At 40.5% G+C, this 20,907-nt stretch overlaps 1 protein-coding gene across 1 annotated transcript; it reads left to right on the forward strand.

Moving 5' to 3' along the window:
• Nucleotides 1–4,707: 4,707 nt before the first annotated feature.
• Nucleotides 4,708–19,031, forward strand: CCDC110 (coiled-coil domain containing 110). Its single transcript, XM_046648825.1, has 6 exons — nt 4,708–4,717; nt 5,069–5,173; nt 14,046–14,101; nt 14,362–14,427; nt 15,923–16,033; nt 16,896–19,031. Exons 1-6 carry the CDS (start codon nt 4,708–4,710, stop codon nt 19,029–19,031), a joined length of 2,484 nt encoding a protein of 827 aa, XP_046504781.1.
• Nucleotides 19,032–20,907: the final 1,876 nt, after the last annotated feature.

Below are 20,907 nucleotides of genomic sequence, written 5' to 3' on the forward strand. Positions count from 1 at the left end.
TAGAGCCTGAGTGTAGAGAAGAGGGTGTCCCTCCCTCGGACCAGCTGGTGCACGATGTCAGACCCCAGGGAGACTGCATAGGTCTTCTATACAGAGAGGGTGCCCAGCACAGGATGACAGAGCCAAGAGGGGTGAGGAGTGTGTCTGAGAGGAGAGGAGGCCTAAGACTGGGTTCAGGGTCTAAGCAGAGCAAGAGGGAAGGGGCAGAGCAGAGCACTAGAACCTACGTGGGATGACAAAAGCATCCACATGGGCGCTACGGTGAGAGACCGGCATGGAGAGAGTGGATATTCACAAGGGCATTGCTTATATAAGTAAATACATAAAGAGTAATGGGAGTCAACCTTCTCATTGTTGGTAAGGGAAATTACAAATATGGAAAGGGAGAGGGGCCAGCCCTGTGGCCAAGTGGTTAAGTTCTCGCGCTCTGCTTCAGTGGCCTGGGGTTCACCGGGTGGGATCCTGGGTGTGGACCTACGCATCGCTCATCAGGCCATGCTGTGGTGGCATCCCACATAGAAGAACTAGAATGACTTACAACTAGGATATACAACTATGCACTGGGGCTTTGGGGAGAAAGAAAAAAAAGAGGTAGATTGGCAACAGATGTTAGCTCAGGGCCAATCTTCCTCAAAAAAAAAAAAAGGCAACCTTTTAAAAAAAAGAAAGAAAGGGATAAAACTAGAAAGAGCACTGTGATGTTGGATTGGAACTGAAGGTATCGTGAACTCATGGTTATCAATATATAGAGAGAGATACAGAAATACTTATGGATGTGAATATGTATGTGTGTTTGTATGTGTATATGTATATATACCCATTATAGACATTCCCTAATGCCATCCACTAAGACGGCCTGGAAGCAGCTGCACCCAGACAGCAACATGCACACTTAGCACTCACATACTGGCTTCTGAATACTGTTGTCCTCTAAAAGACACCAAGATTCCTTGGAGAAATGGCTGATTTCATGGCTAAGGCAGGGAAAGTAAAGGACGAGTTTGGAGCGTCTGGTTGTGTCAAGAAAACAAAGATGTGTTCTAGCAATGAAGAAGATGTGTTAAAAGCACACAGAAGCCAGCTAGAGAAACTCGCACTGATCCAGCTAGGGAAATTTAAGCAACAATATAAATGGTGTTAACAACAGAAGATAATCCTGCTGTAACTCACTGAATAAAATAGGAAATGCTGAGACCATGAGACTGAGTAAAGAGACATGTCATAACAACTACAGGCAATAAAGAACACTACTGCGAAAACTGGTGGAACTTGAGTGGAACCTGAGGATTAGACGGTAGTAGTGTATCAATGCTAATTGCTGGATTTTAATGGCCACATTGCTCCCATGTTGAAGAGTGTCCTTATACGACACTCATCAAAGTATTCAGGAGTGATGGGACATAGTGTCAGCAACTCACTCTTAACGGTTCAGGAGAAAATGAAACATGCATTGGACCATACTTCCAACTTTACTAAAAGCTGGTGATCATTTCAAAATTAAAAAAATAATGGAGACCAAAAAGCGAAAACACTGGAAGAACTGAAAGATATCCCAAGTCCATTTTTACAATTGAATTAAAGATCTATTTTTTAAAAATTCAGATAGACCTAAAAAATATACAATGTTGAGTAAAAAGAGAAAGCTGCAGAATAAAACATAAATGATGATGCCATTTATGAAAATTTTAAAACAAATAGGAGCAATCATCTATATTACTCATGAATACATATATAGTAACGATACCAACGTAAGAATGAACTGGGAGCTTCCACCCTAAACTCATGATGGTGATTTCTTACAGGAGGAATATGGGGAAGATTAGTACAGGAGGGGGTGGGGAGTTCAACTCTACATAATTTTCTATTTTTCTAAGTAAATAATAATCAAATATACCAAGAGAGTTATAATTGTTAATTCTGCGAGGTGGAAGAAAATGGTTAGTTACAGAATTATTTGCACTTTCCATTACTTTTAAATTCCTCAAAGAATAATTTAATAAACAAAACATAATGAGGACTTTACACTTTACAGGCCATCTAAATGTGCCTTTACTGAGAAACTTGTAAAATTTTTATTTTTAGAAGTTTGGCAAGTTCATCAACAAAGTTGATACACAATACAAATTATACACATTCTCCTGTGCTCACTTTAAAATATAAATTTTCTGATATTTGAGCCAAAATAGTTGAATGTTTTTCAATTGAAGTGTCAACTCTTTTTAAATGAGGAAGAATCACAGGGAAAAAATGTCAAGACTGGTTACGGAATCTCACCTTAGACTCCAGGGTCTAGAGTTGCTGTTCACGGTCAGCCTCCTATGTGGCCCTTTCCACGGGGCTTCACTAACCCTCACAGCAACCCCGTTGGCTCCCTATTGTACAGATAAGTAAACTCATGCTCAGAGAAGACAAGTCATCGTGTCACCATTACCCTTTAAGTCCAGAATGGAGGGAACCTAGTGTAGGTTGTGATAGGTGACAACAGTTTTAAGTGGCCATGAGTATTCAGATAGGACTTCCCTCAGCATACATTCACAAATGCAGTGAATACCCCCAAAAAGATGTGTCCACCACTCATCCCCATTTTTGGGGGGACATTTTCTTATTATCCTTCCAGGTTTCTCTCACCAAAAAACGGGGTCTCCACATGTAATTGTTGATGTGAGGCCCTAACAAGGGGCCTCTTCTGAAGGGATGCCATTCATATTGTAGACGTTTTTGTTATTTAAAATTTTTCTTAATTTACTATAACTTTGTTGTTTCCAAAAACTGGCTTTTTATATACTAATTACAAAAATTTTCTGACCAATTATTTTTTGTTCTGAGAATATACATATATGATTTAGTTTACAAAAGACAAATGAGTTTGAAATCAAAAAGCCTCGTTGACCTAACTTCTAAAATAAACTATCCTTCTAAGCAAAGAATGGCCTTTCTGACTGATGAAGTGATTGGAAAGTATCTTAATATTAAAGCAGGTCTCTATGGAGCTGGCCCCAGGCCAACCGGTTAAGTTCGAGAGCTCTGCTTTGGTGACCCAGAGTTTCCCAGTTTGGATTCTGGGCACGGACATGGTACCGCTCATCAAGCCATGCTGAGGCGGCGTCCCACATAGCAGAACTAGGACCTACAACCAGAATAGACAACTACGTACTGGGGGGCTTTGGGGACAAGAATGAATAAATAAATAAATAAATAAATAAATAGATAGATAAATAAATAAAGTGGGTGTCTATTGAGATTAGTGCACTGGCTAAATTTCAGTTTGATATTGTAACTCCTACCATTTGCTTTTTATATTCTATACTCAACGATGTGGCGGAGTCCTCCCATTTAAATCCGCAAGTAATTTCTGTGTAATAACCGATATTCATTTGCAATCACAATCCACAAGTATTACATAGACAAATTAGTTATTATGGAACATTACATTATATTATCATATTATTAGATATTAATATACAATGTTATGTGAAATATAATTATTTGTTATGGAAATTTCATTAGTATAGAATTAACTTATTAAAGTGTAGTGGCTTTTTATCTACATTCTCCCATCAAAATACTGCAATTTACTTAAAGTAGCAATTTAACAGACACATTGCTGAAAACTTTTGTAGCTCGCCGGAAAAAGTTAACTTGGTTGATACTAGTCATCAATGGAGAAAAGTTCTCAAAACACAATTTATTGAAATTATCTACAATGCCACAAGAAAGATTGTCAAATCTTCTGGAGACCATTTCTACAGGAAAAAAGTACAGCAAGTAAACATTGAAACTATCATAAAGTTTCATTTCCACGAAAGCAAGCCATATAATTATTATATAATAGATTATTAACATCATGACTTTAAATTCCTTATTGTGACAAAGTCTGAATTTTCAATTATCTTGTATTCTATCTGTAATGGTTGCTATTGCAAAATAAATGACATATAGTCATTTAAAACTTTCACTTAAAGAGCACCATTTTCTGATTTGCACAAGGACAGACTGTGGTCAAGCCAACCAGTCCTTACTTTCCAGCTTCCAACACAACATCCATCTTTTGCAAATGGTTTACCCCGGGGCAAAGGAAATTAGCATGCTTTGACAAATGAATACAGGCGCCTCTGCGACAGCTTTGATATGTGTATCTTAACACGTTATTATTAAGTTCATTATTAGAAATGGGGTCTTCTTATAGCCGCAGCAAACAAAAGTCCTTTCACGATCTTGGTTTTGGGCCTTTCAAACCCCCAAACGCTGAAACTACTCTGACGGATGGGTTGAAATAAGCAGAATAGAACAAAAAATGAAATAATGAAAACAGAGCGGGGAAAAGTTCCTGGGTGTTGCCTGTCTCTAAACAGTCCCTTTTCTCCAAAGCCAGACAACGATGAAGACCAAGTTCTGGTCAGCAGGGAAGACGCCTGGGTGAAAAAACACCCACTGAGACTGTCTCCGGGCTTGGGACGACACGGCAAAGGGTGGACCTTTCCACCATGCAGCTGTCCCCGGCACAGCTCTGGGGCTCGAGCGTCCCGGATCCAGGACCCGCGACCCCAGCGCGCACCTTCTCCTCCCCACCCCCACCTCTGCGCCCGCCCCACATCCGCTCGTGGCATCCCGGCCACCCGGTTACCAGGCAACGGGCTGCCCCGGCGTGAAGCGACTGAGCAGAATGCCCGGGGAAAGGCAGTTGGGAGGAGAACCGGGGCAGCAGAAATGAGCCCGGGTAAGAGCCGGCCCGGGGCGCTGTCCCTGGAGGGGGAGCCGTGGGAAGCGGACGCGTAGTGGAGAGCGCCGCCTCTCCAGAACCAGGGCCCTTCATCCCCAAGACAGGTCCCATCTGGAGCGCGGATCTTCGGGACTAGGCGCACACCTCTGCCACCGCAGGAAGCAAAGCCCCGCCTCCATCCCCGCGCCCCGCAGTCGCTTGCGGCCCTAGAGCCACCCCGTCCCGCCGGCTGCGTGGCCCCAGCGCGCCCTCCCGTGGCCGCTGAGGGCGTCCGCGTCCCGCATCCCCACGCCTCGCCTCCCTTTCTCCTCCCGGCAAAAGCAAAAGCGACGTACGGTTCTCTTACAGAAAAGCATCATGAGGAAGAGGATGACGTTGACTGCGTCCTCCTTTCAGCGTCAAAGATCCTAAATTCCTCTGAGTGGGTAAAGGAAAGCGGTGGCAGTGAAACAGGTAAAACCTCCAGGCCAAGGCCCCGATGGCGGTGATATTTCTGCCTTTTACTACAGGCAATGGGGACGTTGCCTAAATCCACGGGCCCAACTGGTGTACTCCCAGTAACTATCATGATGATGCTAATAATGGATAACGTGGCACATTTGTTTGTGCCAGATATTGTTCTATGCACTTAAGGGTATCAATTCACTTAATCCTCACAACCCTATGAGGTTATCCCTATTTTATAAGTGAGGAAACTGAGGCACAGAGAGGTTAACTAACTCCCCAAGGTCACACGGGCAGCAAATAATAGAGCCACTCAGCAGAGTAGTTCCAGAGTCCAGGCCCTCATCTCCATGCTGTACTATACTGCTTCTCTGAATACCAAATATTGTTGATTTTTTGGACAGACACTAAAATGGTGTATACTTTTTCTAAAGGAAACCACTTTTTACAGTAAATATTTGTGGACAATGGGATATTGTATGGGGAGGAGGTTTGCAATAACCAAAGAGCTACAGCTTTCAAGCTCTACATAAAGCGTGAATAAGATGTCGTAAATTCCCAGCTAGGGGGACCTGAGAACACTGCAGTTGGAGTCTCAGTGCTGAGAGAAGCCCAAGGAGGCGCCACACCTCTTGGGGGCCCCACTGTTCAGCGTGACACGCCAGGGAAGGCACAGAGCACTGTGGTGGAAGGTGGTGCTAGATTGATGGGCCAAGTTAGGACCCCCAGTTGCCCATAACCCACGTGTGACATAGGGGTAATCCAGACACAGAGGTGCTGAGAGAAATGGTGAACCAGAGACCTGTCTGCACCTGCATAAATCCAGGACCTTCACAAATGCTTTGTCTAGGGTCCAGAAAGAACGGTCTAGAGCAGCCACACCTCAGTAGACAAAAGACAACTGGATGCCCAGGGGCCACCAGGATGAGCACCATCTCAGTGGAGGCCAGCAGGGCAGTGCACTGACCTGTCCCCCCTCTGCTCTTTTGCACCCCATCATCCATAAGGATATGCAGGCGGCCCTGTGCAACCAGGAGGGGTAATGGGAACACCTGAACAAGGGAGGAAGAGACCTCTCAGAGAGTTTAGACGTTGAGTCTGCTCAATATTGACCTCTAGGGGCCACCCCATGGCCGAGTGGTTAAGTTTGCATGCTGTGATCTGCTTCAGTGGCCCAGGGTTTCGCTAGTTCGGATCCTGGACATGGCACCGCTCATCAGGCCATGTTGAGGTGGCATCCCACATAGCACAACCAGAAGGACCTACAACTAGAATATACAACTATGTACTGGGGGGCTTTGAGGAGAAGAAAGAAAAAATGAAGATTGGCAACAGATTTTAGCTTAGGCACCAATCTTAAAAAAAAAAAATGACCTCTAAGAGAGCACTCAAGGTCAGAAGAGACTGAGACACTTTAACTTGGCAAGATCATGTGTTCTCTAACATGAGTGAGACTTAGGGCTCTGGAGAAAGATGCCAGCATCTATAGAAAGTGAAGTTCCATGCAAATGGCACATATGCTTGTTTAAGAGTTACAGTCTTTCTTGCTAGAGCATAGTGGTTACAAGTGCAGGGACTAGCAAGGGCAGGCACTCAATAACTGGTAGACGTTCGAAGTCAGGTGCTGCCAAGGACGGCAGTAATTTCCCGCTGATTTCTGTCTCCCATCTACACCTCACTGTCACCAACTTACCTAACAGAAGATTGACCTGATTTGCATAAATAATGCTGACTTACAAGAAGCTGTGACAATACTTCTGAGGTCTCTTTGATTTTAAAAGAACAAGCGGTGAGTCTAATTAGCCCTTGACTTGCTGGAATGGGGATGTGAGAGATCTTCAGGATGTTCAAACTTCAGGATGTCCAGTGTGTTGTTCTGAGCATCTCTGTTCTGCCCAAGCCTTCGCTCACTCATTCATTTATCTAACAAATATTTCTGAGCACCTGCTATGTATCAAGTGCTGTCCTAGGTGCTGGGGACCCAACGGTGAACAAAATACGCAAAAGACCTGCCCACTGCCGCTTCCCCTCTAGTGAGAGGAGCAGAAAAACGAGGGATATTGTGTATAAGATGGGAGTGAATCCTGTGGAGAAAAGGAAGGCATGGCAGGGGGCAGGAAGGGCCTGGAGCATCGGAGGCAGGTGGGAAGCATGCAATCATTTGAAACACGGTGGTAGGAGACCTCTCTTAGCAGGTGACATGTGAGTGAAGACCTGCAGGAGGTGCAGGAGTAGTCAATGCAGATTTCTCGGGAAAGAGCATTCCAGGCAGAGACCAGCAACTGGGAAGGCCCTGAGGTGGGAGGAACAGCCAGTGACTGGAGCAGAATGAGAAAGCGGGAGAGTAGGAGAAGGGTTCAGAGAGGAAATTGGGGAGGGGGGCTTTGTAGTTCCAAGTAAGCATTTGGGGTTTCATTCTGAGCAATGCTTTGTGGGAAGCAGTGGAGATTCTGAGCAGCCACCCCGCCCCTCCCTCTCAGTTGGAAATTTTAAATTTACCAGGTCATCAATATTGATAATACCTTTGCCGCTACAGTAATGATTAAATTTTCTGGAGCATTTCCTATGTGCCACGCACTATGCTAACAGCTTTACCTACCAACTAGACACTGCCTAGAGTTATCCCTCACAGAGAAAGTGTGGCAAAGCCAGGATTCAAACCCAGGCAGCCTGGCTCCGTGGCTTCCATGACAGTGCCCGGTGCGGATAGTGCCCCACCCCACAGTTACTTCTAGGGATGAATTTCACTTGTCACAGCAAAACTCAGTATTTGAGCCTGAGAACTATAAAGCCTTGACTACAGAGTGGCTGATGTACTACATAAAATCATTACCCTGCTGCGTTTTTAAAACTCATTTGTTCTCGTTGGTCTGCTGGCCACAAACATGCACTTGATACTTTCTGTATATGTTGAACATGACATAATCTTCTGCAGATTTCAGAATAAATCCCCCATATCTTTACCTTAATTAGCTCAAAAGTCATCCCACTCATAACTATCTTGGTTTTCACTTCTGACACTTAAATATGAAACAGCCAGAGAATTGAAGTTGACTATAATATGAATAATATTTCTTGCATTCCCAATAGAGTATAAGCTTCTTCAGGACCTGGACCACATCCAGGGGTCTAGGGACCCCCCAGTGTTGTACGTTTCACAGGGTCTTAATAAATGTGACGAGGGATTGTGTTCTTTCTCCTGTGATTCTTTGATAATTTCCTTTCCAATTCTAGAATCACATAATTCTATGTGGTTCTTAAATATTGCTGAATTTTTAAATTATCTTTCCTTTGGGAATAAGTAACAGCCAGTGTCTCTGAAACTCATAAAAACAAAAAGTTATTTTAATAGCTTTTAAAATAGATAAATTCAACTCTCTGCCTGCTGTCTGTCTTCACGGAATCGTCTGAACATTGCTGGAGAAAAACACTCACTTCTCAGTCATCCCATGGATCTCAGTGCTATTTGGAAAACTTCCTTTATTTTCCAGCAAGTGCGCTTTCAAAGCTTCTCCAAGATAACTATTTCCCTCTTCTTGTCTCCTCAAATCTCCGCCACCTCTCGACATGACCTGTCAACTTGTAACATGATCTCACACTATATGAAAAAAATAGAAGCAATCAAACCCAAATTCCCTCATCCTCAGCCTCCAGATTTGCTAACCCACCTGCCTGGGTCCCCGTACTCTCTACCTTCCCCCCGTTTCAATGGAAGGATTGTCCCTGCCCAGTCAAAGCTCATTTCCTCCGGATCCTCTCTCTCCTGGAATCCTCAAGCACTCAGCTTCTGCAGTCAGCCTTCCAGACTCTCCAGAATTATTCTTCTTCTCCCTTCTACTCTACGACTGCAGCAGCAAGCAGGCATGATAGAATCTCCCATGGTTAAAAAAAATTCGTTCTTAACCTTCACATCTCTTCCAACACGCACCCTATTCTACCAGGCACCCTGTTCCCTTCCACAGTAAAACGGGAGAGTTGCCAATACTCAGTGCCCACAAATCTTCACATTCTGTTCTCCTCTCAAGCCACTTCATCTGGGCTTCTGTGCCCATCACTGCCCAGAAACAGCCCTTGTCTAGGCCAGCAGTGATGTCCATATGGCTCAATACAATGTTCATAACCACGCCCCTCAGCCAGAGACTGGAATATCCCACTGCCTGTTGACATCTCCACTTTGATGTCTAACAGAAATCTTGACTTTAACATATCTGAAAGAGTTTTCCCTAAAATATGTTCCTACACCATTCTTTTCCATGTCAGTAAATGGCATCATCATTCATCCAACTGCTCTCACCAAAAGCCTAGGAGTCATCCTTAGTCCTTTCGTCTGGCCACATCTAATCTTCTGGCAGTGCTGCTGGCTTTATCTCCAAAACATATTCTGAATCCACCTATTTTTCTCCATCTCTCCCACGGCCGTCCTAGTCCAGATACTTTCATCTCTCACTTGGATTGTTGCAATAGTCTGCAATTGCTACCTTATAATCCGTTACCATGCAGTAGAGTGACCTGTTAACGTTCTAGTCATATCAAATCATTCTCATGATTAAAACCCTCCAAAGCTTCCCACTTTACTTAATGTAAAAGCCAAACCCCTCAGCTTGGCCTGCAAGACCCTACATAATCTAGCCCGTCTCCCCCTCTGACCTCTTATCATGCTGTGCTCCCATCTGCTCATTGAGCTGCCGCCATATTGGCTATTTTTTTTTTAGGTTGGCCCTGAGCTAACATCTGTCGCCAATCTTCTTTCTTCTTCTACCCAAAGGCCCCAGCACATAGTTGTAGATTCTAGTTGTGGGTTCTTCTAATTGTGGCATGTGGGTCACCGCCCCAACATGGCTTGATGAGTGGTGCCATGACCGCACCCAGGATCCCAACTGGTGAAACCCTGGGCTGCCAAAGAGGAGAACACAAACTTTAACCACTCGGCCACCCAGCGGCCCCATTTGGGCTTGCTTTATGTTCTGCAAACACAGATAACTCGCTCTGCTTCAGAACCTTGCTGTTGCCTCCACTTCGAGTCTCTTCCTACAGATGTTCACATCGCCAGCCCCTTCCTAGCATGGAGGAGTCCCGGCTAAAGCCTCAAATAGTGAGAGAGGCCTTTCCTAACCACCCTTTCCAATGCCGTTCCCATCCTCCCTCACTGTCACATTCACCTATTTTCTTTGTTTTCTTTATCGCTATTTGAAAGTGTCTTGTTGGTTTATTTCTTTGTTTGTTCTTATTTTTCTGTCTACTCCTTGAGGAGGTAGGCCCCGGGGGGGCACGAGCCTCAGGCATCTTTGTCAATGCTGTGTCTGTAGTACCTACAACAGGACACACCACATAGTGGACACTCGAAATTTGAATGAATGAGGTTGCTGAAGCAATGAATCACTAAAATATGAAACATTATTTAAGGCTAAATCATGAACTTATAGAAACAACTCTAGACTTTCAGGTAGAGATTTTAGAGCCAAGGAAGGTCCCAGACCCCCCCCCCCCCCCCCCCCCCCCACACACACACACACACCCCCCGCCGACCCAGTACCAAATGAAATGAACAAAAAAATGCTAGAAAACCAGTAAAAACTTCACCAGAAGCACCTGAAGAAGGGAGGGGGCAGCCCCTCAGGACATAAAATTGGAAAGTGGAGGCCAAAGATAAAAAGAGAAGATTCTGGCAAGGCAAACTACAGCCTGGCTCCTAACTCTGCCTCTGACTTTCAGAAGCAATAAAGCAAGTCAAAATCCTGCAAATACTCATTGATGCCCCTCCCCCATGGCAAAGCTAAATACAGAAAAGACAGAGGAAACACCTGTATCCTTCTCTCTACTGACTGCAGTTTGGGTGAGTAGAGAGCAGCAGCTGCTAGAACAGATGGGTAAACCCAGAGGCTGGTCCACAGGAGCTTTCTTCACTCAGAGGAAGGAGGGGTCTAGCCAGGGCTGCCACTAGCCCATGGGGTGCATCTGTGTGGATTAAAGAAGGTACACTCGACTCCAGGCGGATGCAAACCCACACAGGGTGCCGGCTAGCTGAGTGGAGCAGAGCGTGGTAATGGATTTCATCCCACACATATCCTTCTGCCCAGGAGCCCTGGTGCAGGGAACAACCTGCACAGTCATATGTGGCCATCTGAGTTCTGGGACTCCATCCTGAACTGAAGGAATAATCCCAATTAAGAAAATATTTCCCTAAGGTAGTGGGATACATCTCCCTCTAGATTTCTAACAAAAGTCTTAGGGAACAACACAACAGCAGAGATCACATCCTCCAACAGAGGCTTCACACAGCTCCAAATGATCTTTCCTCTCCCAGACCCGTCACTTAATTTTTAAGCTATAGAAAAACGGATAGGAAAATACACTGGCCCTGAAAGTGTATCTCAAAGAGCTAGACCCAAGGGACTAACGGAAGGATGTCAAAAGAAAATAGAAATTCTGAGGAGAGTTGCTCTGGTTGCACATGAGTATATGAAAAGAAGCAACATGGTAACTGAAATCATACTGTGGTCAGAAAAGGAAGAAGAGAGAGCCAGCCCTGATGGCCTAGTGGTTAAAGTTTGGTGCACTCTGCTTTGGTGGCCTGGGTTCGGTTCCCGGTGCAGAACCACACCACATATCTGTCAGTAGCCATGCTGTGGCAGTGACTCACATAGAAGAACCTACCACTAGAATATACAATATGTACTGAGACTTTGGGGAGAAGGGAAAAAAAAAAAGAGGGAGATTGGCAATAGATGTTAGCTCAGGGTGAATCTCTTCCAGCAAAAAAAAAAAAAGAGGAAGAGATGGAGGGAGGGAAATATATGTAGAAGCAGTATGTAAATCCCATGTTCTTTCTTTAAAGTCTTTTATTTGCTATATCCCTTAAGTCTCGAGATTTCTTTTGGCCTCATATTTCTTCCTCGGTTTTAGACAAAGGAATCCTGTATTTAGCCTTGAACTTTCAAATCCTAATGAGACAAAGGAAATCTGTGCAGAAAAGGGAAAGTTTTGTTACAGGTACAGGAAGGAGATGGAATTTTGAATAGTAAATCCATGAAGAATAAAGTTGAAGTCTGCAAATATTTATGATAATAATATCCCATCTTCAGATTTTAATAGCTTAGTGGGAATTATGGTTACAGAACAAAATGTAAACATCATAAAACTTCACAGTGTGAAAATAATATAACTAGCAAATAGCATGAAAAGTGGAGAGTAAATGTGATTGGAAGTATAATGCTAATTTTCTCCCTTTCTTGGCTGGGAGTAAATCAACACTGAATACAATAGAAAAGTATGTTATTAAAAAACATAAAAATTCCAATCTCTTAATCCTTTTCATGATATATTCTCATTAGTTGAGAGGGATCTCATAGAAAATAATCTCTCAGGTAGTGCAAAAAAAATCTTAATACTAGTGATAACTTGGACTATTTGCAGTTTGCCTTATTCCGTTAAAGTAAATGTAAATCTGGTAATATTTATTTAAAAGTACTGTGTATAATATGATCCCCCTGCTCGAAAATCCCTTCTGTTTTTCCACATATATGCCTAGAGAGCTGACTGAAGGGTGGGGACCTAAAATGCACAACAGTTAGTCCTGGATGGTGGGATTCTAGGTGATATATTCTTTTCCATTTGCATTTTGACCTTTTTGACTTCATTACAAGAGGCTATTTTAGAGTCTGGAAAACTTTGGGAGGCCTGGCTGCACTGGGCCAGACCTCACTTGAGCTCCTTTTTCTCTCTCTGAGATGAACATTTCGCACTACCATTTTATTCCCAGTAAGATGCAAAGCTGACAATATCCAGATGGACTCGTTGTCCCTCCTTGCCCTCTATGAAGATAGTAATCTTCAATGAGGCAAACGATTCTGGGCTCTGAACCAAAATTGCTCCCTCAGTGATGAGGGCCAGATGGCGGAAGGGGAGTGCTATACTTTGCACCCAGCTTCTATAACAGCTGGCAGACTGTCATTCCAAAGGAGAAGATGTGCTGACCTCTTTGAAAACTTCTTAGGCCGGGCAGGTGGCGTAGTCATTAAGTGCACGTGCTCTGCTTTGGCAGCCCAGGGTTCCCGGGATCAGATCCTGGATGCGGACCTATACGCCACTCATCAAGCCATGCTGTGATGGCGTCCCACATACAAAATAGAGGGAGGGTGCCACCGATGTTAGCTCAGGGACAAGCTTCCTCACCAAAAATAACACCTTCTCTTACAGCAGAAATTGTCAGCCTACAGGAACATTCTATCATATCATACCATTCAAGACACTTAAAGTTTTTTTAATTCTTTAATAAAAATTTACAAAGCAAGTAGCCTAACATTTGGGAAAAGAGGGATGTTTGTCAGGCAATTTGCAAACATTATATAGTCTTTTCACTGTTTCAGATCTATAATCTATTTTTTAGGAAGGAACACATGAATCTTTACAGTACTTTGCGTAAAAGCATGACAAAATTCTGCTCTGTTAATCCTACTTATTTTCCACGATAAGGAAGAAAAATATCACATAGCCATTTCATAGACACTGAAGCCTATATAGTACTTTGCCAAGGGTCTCCTATAACATGAGGATTATTAGTTTTATTACCAAAAAAATGTAGTTTATATCTCAGAAACAACGATATTTGAGTTTTTGAGAGTTCAAAACTTAATGTTACAAGTTGTTTATTGTAAAAATAAAACCACTATTACAATCTCAAATAGGAATCTGAAGTCAAGTGAGAACTATTTCTTAAACTTATTATGTGACTAGCATCAGGTTCTTCCTAATGTGGACATCAAAATTCTCATTATCTTTCTGACTCACTATCCAGGAAAGTTAGGGGCCTGCTTTCCATTACAGTTGTTAAAAAAGAAACCTTAAGAATTAAATCACACGGTCACTCAATTTTGCTTTTTAGAATATGGCTGCGCGTCAGAATCAGAAAATCAAATCCAACCACGGTCAGCATTGAAAGTGAGTATATTTCATGGTGTTGTCTCCGAAAACCTGTGTAGAGGCTGATCTTTCTCAGAATCAGTACTTCATAAATGCATATGGGTTTTTCATTAAAATGTTCATTAAAATGCATTGGTTAGCAAAAATGACTAAGAATGTGAGTAACCTCATGTGATCCTTTCTTGTAATAGGCAACTTTTGGGGATGTTAAAAAAATCATAACAATTCAAGTTTTTGAAGAAATATTCAACCCCATGCCTTATTTAATTTTGTTATAGGCCCTTCAGCATCAATTGGAGTCATTTCAGGCTCTCCGAATACAGACTTTGCAGAATGTTAGCATGGTATGTTCCTTTTAATCCATACACAGGAAATATCCAAACTGAAGATATCATCCCACATTTCTAAGCTGATGATCACTAGCCAATTGGTTGATATAGAATATAATAAAATAGAAGCTGCAACATATTCTAGGCTCAAAATTTGTTTGGAGGAAACTATATTCTGTTATACTTGTATTTGGATATGAGCCGAAAAGAAACAGCACTCACTGATTTTTAAAACATATGCTTAAAGTGCTACCTATATATAGTCTACAAAAAGGGACTCTCATTATAAGTGATATAAAATCTAACTCAAACAACTTTATTAGCTCAGGTACCTGAAAATGCTAGGGATAGTTCACTTGGGGATGGCTTAATCCATCTGATTGGGACTCATATCATCAAGGGACCAGGCTCACTCCTTACCCTGGTTCCACTTTCCACAGTAATGGGTTCTCAGTCTCCATGTGGTGGCAACAGGTCTGCTTGAAGTTCCAGGCCTTTCTCCTTCTAGATTCCAGTCAGATGGAGAAGAGAGCATGCTCTTCTCTCCTACCAGCTTATCCTAAGGGTCTTGGCCTGATTCTGACTGCCCCAGACCGGGTCACACGCAGTGTTTGAACCAGCCACTGTCCAGAGTGAGGCAGTGTTCTGACTGGTTAGCTCTGAGTCACCTGCCCACCTCTGGAGCTAGATGTGGGATCAGTATCACACATCCAAAGGCACAGGGACTTTCTATCCAGAAGAAATAACAGGTAGTGTTACCAGGAGGACAGGGTATGGATATTGGGGATGCATAACACAACACATATTCACTGAAGGCCCGATATAAACTTCATCCCAATAGTCTTGTACTAAAGGCACTGTGGGGAGAGCCAGCCCTGATGACCTAGTGGTTCAAGTTCAGTGCTCTCATCACTTCGGCGGCCTGGGTTCATTTCCTGGCTGTGGAACCACACCACGGGTCTGTCAGTTGCCCTGCTGTGGCAGCAGCTCACAGAGAAGAACTAGAAGGACTTGCAAATAGGATATACAACCATGCACTGGGGCTTTGGGGAGGAAAACAAAAAAGAGGAAGCTTGGCAACAGATGTTAGCTCAGGACGAATCTTTCAGAATAAGAAAATAAAAGCAACTACAGGGAAATGAGAGGATAAACTCCTGAGGGTGTATTCTAGAATACGGTCCATTCTGATGTCAGAGATCAAAGGTCTCTGGTCTACTCAACAATGTAAAAGTCAAACATCTAAAATTATTTGAAGATAGTTCATAAACTCTTGTTTTCCTAAATTGTTTTCCTGATTTTATAATCATATAATAAAGGCATGATTTTCTTAAATATTCCTTTAATGATAGAGAGTACAATAAATTTAATTTATATTTTATATTATGGGAAAGAATTTTTATGTGCAGGAAATTTAAAGGTATCTTTTAATTATAATATCTGTTATTCCTATACATTCATAAGTTTATAAATCTGAAATCAAATTCTAACATTCTCAATTTATCTTTTAAAGGTACAGTCTGAAATCAGTGAAATACTGAACAAAAGTATTATTGAAGTAGAAAACCCACAACCGAACTCAGAAAAAAATCTGGTATTCAGCCCACACATTGAAAAGGCTGTGGTATGTTATTCTGTACAAAATCATTTTTATATTTAGGTACTTCAAAAATGTTACTGCAACTAGTTTACCGACACCTTTGTATTCTTCACACGGCGACTGGACTGTCAGAGATGAAAATAAGGAAATTCCTGATGTAAAAACCCTAAAAGATGTGGGTTTACTTCCGTACTTCTGCAACTTTCCCATTTCTCTTAGGAGTGTGTGAGGGGCATCTGACTTAGTCCAGACACCTAAAGATTCCCAAGTAAATTGAAACACAAGGCAGTTTTGATGATCTCTCTGTCCACTTAGGAGTTTTTCTACTTTTAGGATTGACCTAGACCTGCGCCTACACTCATCAGAACTCACATTTCCAGGATAGCTACAGCCCTAGAATCCTCTGAAACTATGAATGCAAGCTAAGGTTGATGAATAGCCTAGAAGTGGAAAGACTCATTTTCCATGAACTTCCATTTGCTCTGTTACATTCCATTTGACCATTGACCTATGCCATTTGGCCATCTGACCTATTCTATTTGACCTATTCCATTTGAGGGATCTAAGAGACCACCTATCTTTGAGGTCTCTTGAGGGATGCTAAACTTATCTTTCTGAAATTGAGGGGTTGGCCCATGTATCTCACCCCCCGAGGAAATAAGTGCAATTTCTAAGCAAATTGTGAAGACCAGAGTTACAGATCTCGAAATAACTTGTTAGATTTTCTGGGAAAAAATGAATTATACTCATTAGGCTTCTTTGCTGTGGAAATGGATAAAATGTTCATTTTGATTGTAAAAATTAATCTTCCACAAAAAATTATCTTAATTTGCTGGTTATGTGGCAAACGGTAGTACATTTATAGCATGCTTTTTATTGTTACTAGCCTATAGAGAATCAAGAAGAAATCCTTTCTATGGAGAAAATTCATCATTTTGAGGATTCCAGGACTCTTCATTCAATGGAAGAAAAATCCAGTAGCGATAGCATTAATAGTCTCTCTCAAGATATAAATACTCCATCCCAGATACATTTCAAGGACATATTAACTTTGAAAACCTCAACAGATAATTCAGCTCCAAACATAATTATGAGCCCTTCAGAAGATTCTGACAAGTTGAAGAATTATAATAACCTTTATAGTTTTCTACCTAATGCACCTCAAAATATGATGTCTCAAACTGATACGGTGATTCTGGATAAATCCAAAATCACTATGCCTTTTCTCAAGCATGGATTTTGTGAAAATTTAGATGATATTTGCCTTTCTATCAAACAAATGAAGGAGGAGCTTCAAAAATCACATGATAGGGAACTAGCACTTACGAATCAACTTCAAACTTTAAAAACTGATGCAAATGTTCCAACTAATGGTAAATATGACCTGTCCCCCACTCACAAGGAAAAAATTTACTTTATTAAGGAAGAAAATATAGAAAGTAACTTAAATGAAGATATAAAATCAAAGAGAATTTCAGAATTAGAGGCATTACTAAACAAATTACTCCCACTCAGGGGAACAGCGTCAAAATTCCATGTGAATTTTTGTAGGAAATGTAAAAAATTATCTAAGAGTGAAATACACAGGGGAAAAAGGAATGAGAAAAACAACAAGGAAATTCCCCTCACTGGCAAGAATATTACAGATTTAAAATTCCATTCCAGAGTTCCAAGACATACACTGTCATTTTTTGACCCAACAAATGAAATGAAAAACAAAGAAAGGCAACCATTTGTAGTAAAACACGGATCAATAGTATTTGAAAATGAGAGAACACCCAAAGTCAATTCTGTCACTGAGCAGTGTGTTGCAAAAATTCAGTACTTACAGAATTACCTAAAAGAATCTATACAGATACAGAAAAAAGTAACGGAACTGGAGAATGAAAATCTAACCCTTAAGACCAAAATAAAACCGCTAGTCTTTACCACACAATCTCTGATACAGAAAATTGAAATACATGAAAAGCAACTTAAGAATTTGGGTGAAGAAAAGAACACTATTCAGTCCAAGCTAGTTAAAACAGAAGAAAATGGTAAAGAATGTCTTAAAGAATTGAAAAAAATAATTAGTAAATATAATGCTCTCCAAGGACATAATAAAACTCTAGAGGAAAAAAATAGTCAACTTTCTTTGGAGAAACAACAAATGATAGAAACTCTAGATCAACTGAAAAGTAAGGAACACAAAACTCAAAATGATATGGCCATTGTCAATGAAGAAAACAGTCGATTGAGTATAGAAATGGAATCAATGAAAACAAATATTCTGTTGATACAAGATGAAAAGGAAATGTTAGAGGAAAAAACATACCAGCTTTTAAAAGAAAAAAGCTCACTTGAAAATGAACTGAAAGAAAACAAGCTAGAGATAATGCAACTGAAAGAGAAAGAAAGATTGGCAAAAACTGAACAAGAGACACTTCTTCAAATAATAGAAACAGTTAAAAATGAAAAATTTAATCTTGAAACAACATTACAAGAATGTACTGCTGCTAGACAAAAGATGGAAAGAGAAATTGAGAATATTCAAACTTACCACTCTACTGCAGAAGAGAATTTTCTGAAAGAAATACAAAATGCAAAATCAGAAGCAAGTATTTATAAGAACAGCTTGTCAGAAATGAGCAATGAATGCGAAATGTTATCAAAAATGGTAATGGAAATTAAAACAGATAATCAGATTCTAAAAGAAGAACTAAAAAAACATAGTCAAGAAAATGTAAATTTTGAGAACAGCATCAGTAGACTCACAGAAGACAAAGTACTTTTAGAAAACTATGTAAGAAGTATAGAAAATGAAAGGGATACCCTCGAATTTGAGATGCGGAATCTTCAAAGAGATTATTTAAATCTAAGTGAAAAAATGTGTAGTCAGCATGGTGACCTAGCAAAAATGGGTTACATTTCGAGAAGAGAGAAATTCCATTTTGACAACTATGATACTCGTGAAGACACCTCCAGTCCCAAGAGTAGACCTTTAGCTCCTGATTTGAAAGGTATGTACGTTGTGGTGGATTAGTGCAGATGTGTTTAAGATCCTTTTAGCCTACTGGGCACTAGCCAGACAACAGTAATAAGAAGGAAACTTTTTAAGATGCATATTATTTAGTTTTGTAAGATTTGTATCCAATTTGTTATATAGTGGAATTACTTAGGGATTTTGTTCTTTTGATAAAATTCATGTTGTTATTTTATGTTACTGCTATACATTGTATATGCACAAAGCAACTTTAGTAGGGAGCAGAGTTTTTTTTTTTTTAAATTATCATCTTTCTGAAGTTTCCTTACCACTCCCACCTTAAAAAATTTCTTCTTTTCTTCCAGGAATTCCAAGTAAACTGTATCAACTACTTCCATCCAAGATATGTAAATAAATTTCTAAAATCAATGTTTCAAAATCCTTTGTCTAAGTACTTTTTTCCCACAAAATAATTTTAAGATCACTTTAACATATGATTACAATTACCTTTTTAAATTAGATGTTGGAATTAAGTATATATTTTTTTATTGTCAAGAACTGTGAAAAGTCTCAGATTTTACCTAACTTGTAAGTTAATATGTTAGCCTGACAAAGTTTCACGGGTTCTAGTGGAAGACATGAGACTTCTGGATCAGAGATAAAAGACAGTTTGTTACTCAAAGCAATAGCAACAGCCAGAGTATTAGCTTTTGTATCAGTTCTCCATGCCAATTCCTATGGGCAACATGAAGAGGGCCACACAGTGGAAAGAACTCTGAGCTTAGGGAACCCAAATCTTTATAAGCACAGTAAGCATGCCTGCCTTTTGCCCTAGATGGAAACATTATCTTTATTATACAGGACAGTTGGCACACCTGCCCTTGCTCCTGAGGGGACATTATCTCAACTTCCAAGGTTGCTTGCTATATAAATAAACATTGAATTTTGTCAAATGCATTTTCTGCATTTATTGAGGTGATCATGTGCTTTTTTCCCATTGAATCTGGTAATATGGTAATTACATTGATTAATTTTGAAACATTATACTAACTTTGCATTCCTGGAATAAACCCCACTAGGCCATGTATTATCCTTTTAATATATACTGCTGGGTTCAATTTGATAATATTTGTTGGATTTCTGCTTCTATGTTCAGAAGGATATTGATCTCTATATTATAATTTTCTTTTAATGTCTTTATCTGGTTTAAGTATCAGGAAAATCTGGCCTCATAAAATATATTGGGAAGTGATCCCTTCTCCTCTATTTTCTGAAAGGATTAGTGTTGGATTGGTGTTATTGATATTATCTCTTCCTGAAATACATAATAGAATTCACCAGAGGGCCTGGATTTTTCTAAAGGAGAAGGTTTTACATTGCAAAAATCAATTTCATTAACAGATATAAAACTATATTCTTCTATTTCTTCTTGACTTAGTTTTGATCATTTGTATGTTCTGAGGAATTTATACATTTCTTATAAGTTCTCAAATTACTGGCATAAAGTTGTTCATAATATTCCTTATCTTTTTAATATCCAGAGGACCTGTGGTGAAATTGCATCTTTAATTCCTGACATTGGTAATTTGGGGTTTCTTCTTTTTTTTTTTTCTATCAGTCTTGCTAGAGTTTAGTCATTTTTATAGCTTTTTTCAAAAAGCTTTTTGTTTTATTGATTTTTCTCTGGTGATTTTTTATTTTTTAATCCAATGATTTCTGTTCTTGTTTTAATAATTTCCTTCCTTCTTCTTCTTTTGGGTTTAAGTTGCTCTTTCTCTAGTCTCTAGTTCCTAAAGGTAGAAGATCAGATCATTGGTTTGGAACCTTTATTTTTCTCTACTATCTATATTTACAGCTACAACTTTCCTTCCAAGCACTGATTTAGCTGCATCACATAAAGTCTGATATCTTTCCAATTTCAATTAGTTCAAAATAT

This window comes from Equus quagga, chromosome 22 (genome assembly GCF_021613505.1).
Source record: "Equus quagga isolate Etosha38 chromosome 22, UCLA_HA_Equagga_1.0, whole genome shotgun sequence".
Classification (NCBI taxonomy): Eukaryota; Metazoa; Chordata; class Mammalia; order Perissodactyla; family Equidae; genus Equus; species Equus quagga.

Coding starts and splice junctions, on each gene's coding strand:
- CCDC110 (XM_046648825.1), top strand. Junction 14,102..14,361: donor AACCACGGTCAGCATTGAAA/GTGAGTATATTT, acceptor ATTTTGTTATAG/GCCCTTCAGCATCAATTGGA. Junction 14,428..15,922: donor CTTTGCAGAATGTTAGCATG/GTATGTTCCTTT, acceptor TATCTTTTAAAG/GTACAGTCTGAAATCAGTGA.